Source organism: Anopheles stephensi, chromosome 3 (assembly GCF_013141755.1).
Source record: "Anopheles stephensi strain Indian chromosome 3, UCI_ANSTEP_V1.0, whole genome shotgun sequence".
NCBI lineage: Eukaryota > Metazoa > Arthropoda > Insecta > Diptera > Culicidae > Anopheles > Anopheles stephensi.
In genome coordinates this window covers 60,034,711-60,046,408 of record NC_050203.1, presented here as the reverse complement: position 1 = coordinate 60,046,408, position 11,698 = coordinate 60,034,711, and the positions used below count along the sequence as shown (strand labels likewise).

The 11,698-nt window shown below is 49.7% G+C and overlaps 2 protein-coding genes across 2 annotated transcripts; both read left to right on the top strand.

Annotated features, from left to right (window-relative positions):
• The first annotated feature begins 417 nt into the window (after positions 1 to 417).
• On the top strand, positions 418 to 9,527 carry LOC118512225 (glutathione hydrolase 1 proenzyme-like). The gene is made up of 7 exons (XM_036056340.1): positions 418 to 857; positions 4,833 to 5,633; positions 5,796 to 6,221; positions 6,594 to 6,603; positions 7,515 to 8,317; positions 8,405 to 8,833; positions 8,904 to 9,527. Exons 1-7 carry the CDS (start codon positions 853 to 855, stop codon positions 9,421 to 9,423), a joined length of 2,994 nt encoding a protein of 997 aa, XP_035912233.1. The 5' UTR covers positions 418 to 852; the 3' UTR covers positions 9,424 to 9,527.
• A 541-nt stretch (positions 9,528 to 10,068) lies between these two features.
• On the top strand, positions 10,069 to 11,414 carry LOC118513214 (60S ribosomal protein L7). The gene is made up of 4 exons (XM_036058728.1): positions 10,069 to 10,140; positions 10,230 to 10,609; positions 10,699 to 10,891; positions 10,986 to 11,414. Exons 2-4 carry the CDS (start codon positions 10,230 to 10,232, stop codon positions 11,247 to 11,249), a joined length of 837 nt encoding a protein of 278 aa, XP_035914621.1. The 5' UTR covers positions 10,069 to 10,140; the 3' UTR covers positions 11,250 to 11,414.
• The last annotated feature ends 284 nt before the right edge of the window (positions 11,415 to 11,698 follow it).

Below are 11,698 nucleotides of genomic sequence, written 5' to 3'. Positions count from 1 at the left end.
ATCAGCAGCACGCGAAACGCAAGCGCCATCGAAAAACAATCCTAGATACTTGTGATACATGAATGAATGAATGGCGCTGCACTATCGCCAATTTCATAAACGCTGATCACCGAATCAAAAGTCCGCCAATCGATCGCGCATCAGCGCCTGTCAATATGGAGATAATTAATATGCTGTCTCCCAAACAATTATCGTTTGATTGGGTCGCGAGATCGCACGCTTACGGAGGGCGCGCGTATTTTTTCTTTCTACTTCTATGCTTACTCCTATAGTATTGACCCATGTCGGTACGCGCTGTAGTACACACTGGCGAAGTACACGCCGCACGCCCGCGATCCTCCACCCGACGAGTACGCGCTCGCGCTGTTGGTCGTGTGTTGGTAGGCCGCTCGCTGATGATGGGACCGCCATTCCAGCGCCATAGCCGGCGGGCGTACACGGGCAGCCGAGTATATTAGGAGGTTCATATCGCTGGGCTGCCGCTATCAGTCGGTTCAGTAGAGGTTCGGCAGTGGCACACTAGAGATGTGGTTTTACTACGGAGTGATCGATTTTCTTACGTGTTCCTCGTGAGACCGAGACCTGTCATAGACCCTACCCATAGACACCTTACAGCCCTTGTGGCTTGCGGAATTTCGTATACTTTACACCTGTACGATCGTGCATCTGTTGTGATTGAACGTTTTTGAAAACCGGTGATACAACAAAAAAAAAACAAAACGGATTCCAGTTGTGATTTAATTGTGTGGACTAATTGTTTGAAAACGAGTTGTGATTTGTTTGGCGTTCCATCTAGCGTAAACTGCATACCATCATTTGCTTCAGCTTAGGCACGATCCTCAAGGGTGGAAAATGATGTAAGTTAACGTTAGCGCAAAATTACCCTCACGAATAACAACGCACCCGGCCGTGGCTACGGTGAAGCACCTGAGCAAAGAAATAGAATGTGGATCGAACCGTGGAACGTTTAACAGCTATGCGATTGTGTATGTGTGTGTTCATCCCTTACATCCCCGTCAGCACAGGATCATTCGTCGGGGCAGAAGAATCGTCACGGGGACTTAGATCGAATCATTTATGGCACAGTTCCTCGCAAAACACGACACCCATTCATTCAGGCACCCTTTCAGCACCTCCTGCCATGTGGCTAAAGCATACGATCCGATACTGATCACGATCCAATCCAATCACATAATGCAGGCCATTGTTAGCGATCGCTCTGCAGGCATGGAACGCTACTATCGTAGAAGCAAACTGTCGATACCTTCGCCTTGTATCTTATCCTATCATCACCAACAGCGTTATAACTCTCTATCGCTCCGGAACCCACCCGTATCGATCAGCGCCCATGTGCGTTTTGCGATCGGAAAAAGAACCGGGCGCACATTGAGTTGCTCACACACAGTCGGGCAGGTTGTTCTTCAACACTTGCGCGACACTAAACGTTCTGCTCGGTACATCGAACAAGCATTTGACATTATCTGAGCGGGTTTTTTTTGTGGTTTATTACAACAACCGCTCGATAACCGCCAAACGTGGAAGAATAACCCGGTGCGTACGAGGTGTACGGTTTACGAGTGTTTGAAGCGAATAGATAAGGTGCGCGTAGGGCTGTGCGGACTCTATTGTCTTTTGTGTGTGTGTAGAAAAGGTGACCAATTATGATGACGTTTAATCCTGATTATGGGTGACAAAAACATGTGCATGATGAGTTGCCCTTTTCAATTGTTTTGCCGCGCGCTGGCTCACTCGCACGTGGCGTCAGTAACTATAAGTTTGAATTCGCGGTTATGGTCAGTAGTTCACTTCCGGTCAGGCAATAGAGAGAGAGTCTCCTTGTTTTTTTTTTGGGTTTTTCAGTTTGATATCTAAGTAAAAGAAGTTGACTGTGCCAAAATGATTCTATAGGATAGGATCAATTAATCCCCAAAGTTACATTATAACCTCTTAAGTCTGTGGATCTCTTATGTGACATTCAAACTAGTCATGACATTATATATTTTTAATATTTGTAACGAATTCCTATCTTAATGAGGCATAATATAAATATTTAATGAGGAAACTGCAAAACAGCGTTTGAGTTCTTGGAAAGGTTGTGACCTCTCTTCAAAAATCACAACACTAGGCCCAAGAGCTTTTGCATATCTATTTGCACGGGAGAATAAATTGAAATTGAAATTGTTTTGTGCATTTTTTTCCGCGATAAAACACCCGTCAGCCATAGCGGCGCGAGCTGATGCCACCACGGGGAACCTTACCATAGGAGATGAATACATTATAGGTAATGATGGCCACGATGATGGGCACCAGTCTCTAGTCCGCTGGAGGCTAGTTGAATGGGAATAATAGAATTGTAGCTCAAAAAAAAAAACAATTATTGTTTGTATCGTACTTGCTCGCCGCTGTATGTATGTAGCTGCGATTGGCGACCGGCCTTGAATGTCTGCCGGGATGGGGGATTGCGGCCATCGGACTCACAATACAATGGATCAATCTCAAACCAATTCCAATGCTGGGCAGTGCAAATCACGCTACTCGCGCCCCTATTGCGCTCAGTGTTTGCGGAGAAAGCAAAACCACGCGACTCTGAACACATTCGGGCCCTGTTGGTGGAGCACTCAGCTGACTTATGCAATCTGTTTGATTCATGTTTTTTTTTGTCTGTCGTTCACTCTCGTGTGATTGGCGCTCGCGAGCGCCATGACTGATTGCTACAAGTGTCCCGGGCAGGAAAGATCACATTAAGGATCGGTTGGTAGCTGCGGGGGAAGGACGGGGGGGGGGGGGGGGGAGGGGGGCGATCCTTTCTCTATTTAAATGGCCCATTTTGAAATTGAATTGACGAAATAGGAGATAATTGAAAATGGACACTTTATAAAGCAACTGCCATGCTGACCAAGCTACAGTCACAAAAGGCCGGCCGACCACACATAGCAAACAAACCATTTGTCACTTTATTTGGCGTGGCTTGATAAGTTTTCTCCTCCTTCCGCAAGCCAGATTGCGGATGTGCAGAACGTTTGGAAATTAATAAAACTAAACAGAAACCACTCACACACACACACACCCGGCCAATATTATTCTCTATTGGGCACGCGTCGAAATCAATCACGTTTCCCATAAGGTTGGCCGTTCGGATGGGACGTTTTGAATTTGATTAAATTGAACCATACGAAAACCGCATCATCGCACGTAGGATAAACGAGAACCGAAAGAGGAGGCCAACCAAGGAGCGAACTGGGCCTAGTTCAATCAATCAGCACACAATTTTGCACAATTGGCCTACATATGGTTGTCGATAAACGGCGGACGGACGCTTTTCGATATCGGTAAACGGTTTTGCGAATTTTGCTTTGCGCCAGAAATAGGACAACCGTGGCCCTGAGACTAATAATGGAGTAGTGCCGGGAAAATGTGTCAAAATGTCAACTGGTTTGTGCGGCAAGATGACGATACGATTGGACTGGACACATCAATTGGGAGCGTTTAATATGTTGTCGCTTGAAAGTGCTTCTTCCAGCTAGGTTCACTAGCTTGCGCACGATCAAGATATCGATCGGCCAGTGATAACAATTTTCTCACTTGCTCCAATTTCCCGCAAGGGCATGTGATAAAACCTTCCATGTTCCCTCAAGTGGGGTGACCACCCCATGGCCTCATGATGATGCGTTTCTGGCTCTCTACCCGATTTTTCGTCCATGATTATAGAGCTCCAATTTTGGGGTTCACCTTCACCAACAACAGCCACAAAAATCAACCGCCCTTTACGATGCAAATTCTAGGCACAGTTTGGTGTCATACTCAGTAAGCTCCACAATTGCAGCCACTAATTGCTCGCTGTAACCAACGCGCTGTGACGGGTTGGTTGAAGCCACAATTAGCAACAGTAGTTTGCTTTTATTGTTATACAATTGTCTCACGTACCGTTCGCTGCATACGATCGTCGCGGTTAGTAGAACGTGGCGTACTTTTGCATTACCCCGCTTAACACATTTACACACATTAACCCCCCCCCCCCCTGGGATTGCCAACATTAGCGGCTGTTTTGGCGCCCTTAAGTCCAATCCACCAGAGATGAAAGCGTTTAGGCTGGCGCTCGCGTTGTCAAGTGTCTGAGCGTCCCGTACTGCCATGAGGCCTCTTTCGTCGTGTTTAGGAGTGCAATTTATGTCACTCTTCTACAACAAGAGTAGGTGTTTTGCCGAGCGTGGAACCGTGTTCCTAAGACCCACATGACGCCGCAAATGCGCCTGCTCGTCGTAATTGTTCAACAAACCCGAGCTATCTTCGCTATCGTCCTCGTGGCCAATAATGCAGACAGTTATCAGCTGTGAATGCTTTTATTGCCGGATTGTTTGACGTAAAAATTCGGTCCCAACTCCTGGGCGAAGGTTCCCCATCAAGTGCGAACCTTTGTGGGGGGAGGGGGCGTGTTGTCCGTGGTTGAGAAGATTATCTTGAAGGATTCCGGTGCGGATCTGAGGGTGCTTGATATGGCGGAAACATTGCAGAAGAATTCGTAGGATTTCCTACGTCACCGTACTTAGACTTTTTCCCCCCGAGTGGATTTACTGGCCACTTTTGAGCGTTGTGATTCGTCACTTTTGAAGTGGGGAATAAACAGGTTGAGGTGCATTATTGAAGATAGACATTTCTTAAATTGTTAATCGGGGTTTTTATGAATATTCGCTTTCAAATCTTTGAAGAAATTTTTTTTGGCATTTGAGACTCCTTGAAGAATAGATCCGACTCCTCCCGAACACCAACAACCACGATCGATCAGTCGTATACCACTCTCTACAGCAAGCCTTTGGTCTGGTGTCACATTGCAGATTGAATATCAATAAGAAAAAGCTCTTGCTGCTCTCGGTACTAGCGGCAGTGGTAATCGTTGCCCTCGTCGTCGGCCTCACCGTTGGTCTACGGTCCAGAGACGATGGCACGCAAACCGCTTCCCACGCACGGCTTACCGGAGCAGCCGTCACGGCGAACGGCATCGAGTGTGCCAGCATCGGTGAAGACATACTGCTCCGCAACGGTTCGGCCGTGGACGCTGCCATTGCCACACTGTTCTGTGAAGGTGTTACCTGCCCGCAGAGTATGGGACTCGGCGGTGGTTTCCTGGCCACCGTCTACATCCGCGAAACGAACACAGCCCAAGCGCTGGTTGCCCGGGAAGTGGCACCGGCCGCAGCCACGGAGGACATGTACGTGAATCAGTCCTCAGTGTCGGGCGGGCTGGCCGTAGCCGTACCCGGCGAGCTGAAAGGATACTGGACGCTGCACCAGCAGTACGGGCGGCTCGAGTGGAAAGAGCTAATCGAGCCGACGATTCGCCTGTGTCGGGAAGGGCATCAGGTTACCGGCTACCTGGAGCGCATATTGAAGGGCCGCGAGGAACGCATCCGCAACGAGCCAACGCTGCGCGAAGTGTTTATCAATCCGGCTACGCAGCAAACCTGGCGGGAGGGTGACCGGCTGAAGCGACCCACCCTGGCCGATACGCTGGAGGTGATCGCGACGGAAGGTGCGGACGCGCTGTACAGCCGCAACGGAACGCTGCTGCCGAAGCTGATGCGCGATCTCAAACTGTTCGGAAGCATCATCACCGAGGACGATTTTTACAACTATGAGTATGTGTTGGGGTTTTTAGCGTCGAAACAGCTCCAAAGTATGAACTTCTCTACGCGGGAAACCCCGTAAGTCCCGTAGTGGAGTTCGTGCTTTGATGCTCAGGATAAGCTCGTCGGCTAACCGTTATATCTCTTCCTCGCTCCCCCATCAATGCTTTCCAGGCCACGGTGGGTAGTTCCGGTACAAACCAGTATTAGAAAATCTAGTCAAGTCTACACGATTCCACTGCCGGGCAGTGGAGCCATTCTGAACTACATGCTTAACATCCTGGACAACTACGACGACCTGCGGCAGGGCGATCCTCTGTCGTGGCATCGGATAGTGGAGAGCTTCAAGCATGGTTACGGCCTGCGTACCCGGGTCGGCGATCCGGCGTACGTACCGGGGATTGAGGACGTGCTGGACAAGCTGTCCAGCAAAACGTACGCCCGGTACATCTACGAAACGATCAAGGACGATCGGACGAACTCCGACTACGAACACTATGGGGCCGAATTTTCCAACGAACAGGACCATGGTACGGCGCACGTGTCCGTCCTCGCCCCGAACGGTGATGCTGTGGCGATCACGAGCACGATCAACAATATGTAAGTTGTACAACCATCCAGCCCTGGTGTGAACAACCGGCGACGAGTTATCCGCATTGACACGGTTATCGTTCGACAGCTTGGGCGCCATGGTGCGCTCCACCTCGACCGGTATCGTGCTGAACGACGAGATGGACGATTTCGCTACGCCCGGACTGATCAACTCGTACGGTTTGCCGGCATCGCCCGCCAACTTCATCGTGCCCGGCAAGCGACCCCTCTCCTCGATGACACCGACGATCATCACGGACGAGACGGGTGATGTGCGGATTGTGGCCGGCAGTGCGGGTGGTTCGCGTATTACCACCGCCACGATGCAGCTGATCGTGCGGCACATGATGTTTGGCGAAACGCTCGACACCATCATTAAAGCGCCCCGTATGCATCATCAGCTCGCGCCGATGTCGATCGAGTACGAGAAAGGTTTCGATCCGGTCGTGATCGCCGGTCTGCAGGCACGTGGTCACGTGTGCAATGAGGCAGCGTCGGACGGTGGGTTTGCCGCACTGACGGCGATCGTACGCCATGCGGACAATCACATTGAGGCCACGTACGACCCACGGCGGTCCGGAAGTATCGCCATTCTGAAGGATTAGCTTATAGAGCCCATAAGTGTGCCACTAGGAAGTAGAAGGATAACACCGTAGCAAACGGAGTGGGTCCTTTCGGGATAACGGAAGTGAAACACCGTTGTGTTCCTGTCGATGATAGCTTGCCTTGTATTAAACGATATTTCTTATATACTTAGTTACCATTTTTTTTTGTATAATAAAATTATAATCAAAGAGCTAACTAGGCTTCAATTTTGCTAAGAGAAGTCGTCTAAAAGATCACTCATCGTTTTCTTCCAGCTGTTTGCGAAGGGTGAAGCACTTCACACACTCATCACGTCATCACTAATGATTGCTTACTAACTAAGAAAGCTATTTTTTACTTCATTGAACCATGGCATCAGAACGGACCGACACGCACAGGGTCAATGGTGGGGGTTATGCGCGAGTTCTTATCATCAGCATAAAATTGATCGGCATAACACCTACTTACAACACGCTTTCGGGAGCCTCTCCCGATCGACGGGCGGAACTAACGAAAATTAATCAAACAGCTTAGTCTAGCTTCGAGTGTGCTACGGATTGGAAGTACGACTAACCAACTGACTCTTGCTAACCTGTTCTAACGTTCTAACCTCGTGTGTAGACTTCTCAACTAGCTAGAGATGTATTTTCCTAATAAATTTCTCGCTTAAAAAGATTTTGAAGCACATACCCGTTCGAAGAATCGACAACCATGAAGCGTAGAACCATTCTCACCCTGGTGATCGCGGCGATCATTCTGACGATCCTGACGGTTGTGTTTGTGCTTGCCACCCAGGGCAACATAACGCTACCGCCGGAAGGAGATATCCCTCAGCAGCAGCACCGGCGGACCGGTGCCGTCGTTGCAAACGGTGCCGAATGTGCCGCCATCGGGGCACAGATCCTGCGGCTCAATGGGACAGCCGCTGACGCAGCCATTGCGACGCTCTTCTGCGAAGGTGTTACGTGTCCGCAAAGTATGGGCCTCGGCGGAGGTTTCCTGTTAACGATTTACGACCGTCGGAACGGTTCGGTCGAAACGCTGAACGCACGGGAAACTGCGCCGGCCGCCTCCGAGCGCAGTATGCTTCGTGTGGCGAAGGAGCGTGGCCAGGACACGCGAGGACTCACTGTGGCGGTACCGGGCGAACTGAAAGGTTATTGGGAGCTGCACCAACGGTACGGACGGCTCGAGTGGGCCTCACTTGTGCAGCCGACGATCGAGCTGTGCGAACGGGGACATCTGGTGACGCCGTATCTGAGCAGGATTTTGCAGCGTGTCGAGAGTCAACTGTATGCGGAACCTTCGATGCGGGAAGTGTTTATTAATCCGGTGACAAACCGCACCTGGCAGGAGGGAGACACGATTAAGCGGGTAAAGCTGGCGGAAAGTTTGCGGATCGTGGCACGGGAAGGGGTCGACAGTATGTACAGCCGGAACGGAACGCTGCTGAGGATGTTGATGCAGGACCTGCAGTCGTTTGGCAGTATTATTGACGAAGAGGACTTCTTGAACTACAGGTAAGGTGATTCGTACAAGACCTCATGGATGCTTCCATCCAACTTGTCACTAGATCTGCAAGTCCTTGCCATCCCCTCTCCTTTCAGACCACGCTGGGAGTCCCCCGATTCGGTAACGCTGAAAACGGGTGAACAGGTCCATTCCATCACTGTGCCCGGCAGTGGGACAGTGCAGAACTTCATGCTTCGCATTCTGGATGGGTACAGCGACATGAAGCCAAACGATACCCTTACATGGCACCGTATCGTCGAGAGCATGAAGTTTGCGTACGGCTTACGCACACGCATCGGCGATCCTGCGTTTACACCGGAAGCGGTGGAAACGATTCGCAACCTGACCGATCCACAGTTCGCCACTCACCTCCGGAGCAAAATGATCGACGACGACCGGACGCACAACGATTTTGTGTACTATGGTGCCGAGTTTGCGGATGTGGAGGACAAGGGCACGGCCCATATCTGCGTGCTGGCACCAAACGGCGACGCAGTATCGGCAACGAGCACCATCAATTATCTGTACGATATTGGTCTCTCAAGCAACGCGAAGACACTGGTTTAATCATTCCGTTTGCTCCACCCATTCTAGACTTGGCGCCAAAATACGCTCCACCTCGACGGGCATCATTCTGAACGATGAAATGGACGACTTTTCTACACCGGGCACTGTCAACACGTACGGATTGCCAGCATCGCCGGCAAACTTTATTTCACCGGGGAAAATTCCACTCTCCTCCATGACTCCCTCGATCGTCACCGATCGAAATGGTTCGGTGCGGATGGTTCTTGGGGGAGCGGGCGGATCACGCATTACCAGCGCTACGGCCGTTATGATCTATCGTCACCTGGTGTTTGGCGATAGTCTCGACACAATTATGAACGAAAAACGGCTTCACCATCAGCTGGCACCGATGTGGGTTGATTACGAGGCAGGATTCCCGCAGTCCATACTGGATGGACTAACGGCGAAAGGACACCGTGTAAAGGAGAAAACTCCCGATGCCGGGTTTGCCGCTGCTACGGGGATTGTGCAGGATGCGAAGGAGCACACGGTACAGGCCGCTTTCGATCCACGACGTGGCGGCAGTGTGGAGATTGTGAAAATGTAGAACGTGACCGTTGCGTTTCTATAACGCTGGTGTATAATCAATACTTTACAGTTATTTGTTGTATTTGAAGTATTAACAAACAATAAAATGACACGTTTATCGTACTCCTCTTTTGTGTTTTGCGATTTGAAATGGTTGTATAAGGAATTATTCATTGATTTTGGACCTCTGTTAGTAGTTTCAGCTTTAAGTAGGATTTAATTGAAGTATAATAGTTGCCCTAATAGCAAAGACAATTTTTACTGGCAAAGGTAAAGCAATAAATGATTTTTATAGGAAATGGTAAAAAAATAAAATGTTAAAAATATAGTACAAAAACTATACTATTGAAGTTTTGCACTGCAAACCGTTGATGGATAAAACGAATTAAAATATTTCATCGTTAAAAGAAACAAATACAACTTAAACACAATGCATTTTTATTAACTTAAAAAATCATTTTAAAAACATGGATAAATACCATTAAAAATGTTGTTTTGAATTATTTTCTTCAATACAAAAAACCATCTATTTTTGCAACGGTTCTAAAATTAAAAATTTCAAATTTGTCAAGATTTACATAGACATCTATCAACCTTGGCTCGTATCGCTCTCCGCACGATACGAAATTCACCATTTCACCACGAAACCTCATTTTCGCCGCTGTCAAATTTCACTGCTGCCAACTGATGACAACTTCCTGTTATTTCGGTCTTTTCGACGTACAACGTGCTGAAGGTAGGAACGGTGTATTGTTTTCCTCCCGCTAATTCCACTCGAAAACAGTGTAAATCCGGTGCTAACGGTTCGCTTTTGCTTTCCGACAGATGGCTGATAAGGCTAAGAGTGCCCCGCAGGCCGCTAAAAAGCCGGCCGATGTGAAACCCGCCGCCGCCAAGAAGGAAGTGAAACCGAAGGTAGCCGGCGATGCTAAGCGAGTGAAGCGGTTGCCCGTGGTGCCGGAATCGTGGCTGAAGATCGGCAAGGGCAAGAAGGGCCAGCGGCCCAACATGATTCTACACCGTCGCCGTATCCGTGCCGTGAAGCTGCTGCGTCGTAAGCAGAATCTGCTCCGTGCGCTTAACTACGAGAAGAAGTACTTGAAGACGGAGCGTGCCGTCGTCGAGCAGGCGCGCATTGCCAAGGCGAAGGGCAACATCTACATCCCGGCCGAGCCGAAGGTGGCGTTTGTCATTCGTATCCGTGGGTAAGTGTGAATCGTGCCGCCTTGTGTTGCGTTCGACGGACGCCGGAAATGTGTAACCTGTTTCATTGTCTCGTCCCCCCCTCGGTCAGTATCAACAAGGTGGCCCCGAAGGTGCGTAAGGTGCTGCAGCTGTTCCGTCTGCGCCAGATCAACAATGGCACGTTCATCAAGCTGAACAAGGCCACCAAGAACATGTTGCGCATTGCCGAGCCCTACATTACCTACGGCTACCCGACACTGAAGTCCGTTCGTCATCTGATCTACAAGCGTGGCTTCGTTAAGGTGGGTGTGCTTCTAGATGACCGCTGTCCTGCCCAACCTCGGTTCCAACTAACCTAATTGTGTGGTTTTGCCCTACCTTATTTCTCTTCTGCAGCACCGACATAGTCGCATTCCGATCACCGATAACTTCGTGATCGAGCGTAAGCTCCGTGGACACCACCTGCAGTGCGTGGAGGATATGGTCCACCACATCTACACCGGCGGTGCATCCTTCAAGAAGGTGAGCAACTTCCTGTGGCCGTTCAAGCTCAACACCCCGACCGGTGGCTGGCGCAAGAAGAACAACCACTACGTCGAGGGTGGTGACTTTGGCAACCGCGAGGACAAGATCAACGAACTGATCCAGCGAATGGTGTAAGCATCGGGTACACGCTGCCGTCTTCCCGGCGGGAACAGCTGCCGCGCGCTATTGCTACAGGAGGGAGACAGCTTTTGTGTGGCAAAGGTTTTTTTGTGAGTGTGTGGATAAGTGGAATAAACGTGAAGAGAAAAGCCTCGGTACCCCGCGAGGTGAAAAATCTAAGTTACACGTGTGTGTGTGCGATTGTGTTGCTTCTTTCGTATGGCGCGGTGCACGGTCGGTTGCTGAGATTGGAGAGTGCAGCAAAGTAGTTCGTCGACAGAAAAGTGGTGTGCATAAGGGGGGGAATCAAATGGTTGCCATAGCATTCGAGTGGTGTGTGCGTGTGTGAATTGCACTGTGTGACGTTGCATTGTTTTGGTCTGTGATGAGTGTGATCAGCAAAATGGGACTAATGTATGGCACCATTTCCCGGGCTCTGTTCTGAATGCTTCGTTTCGTGATGT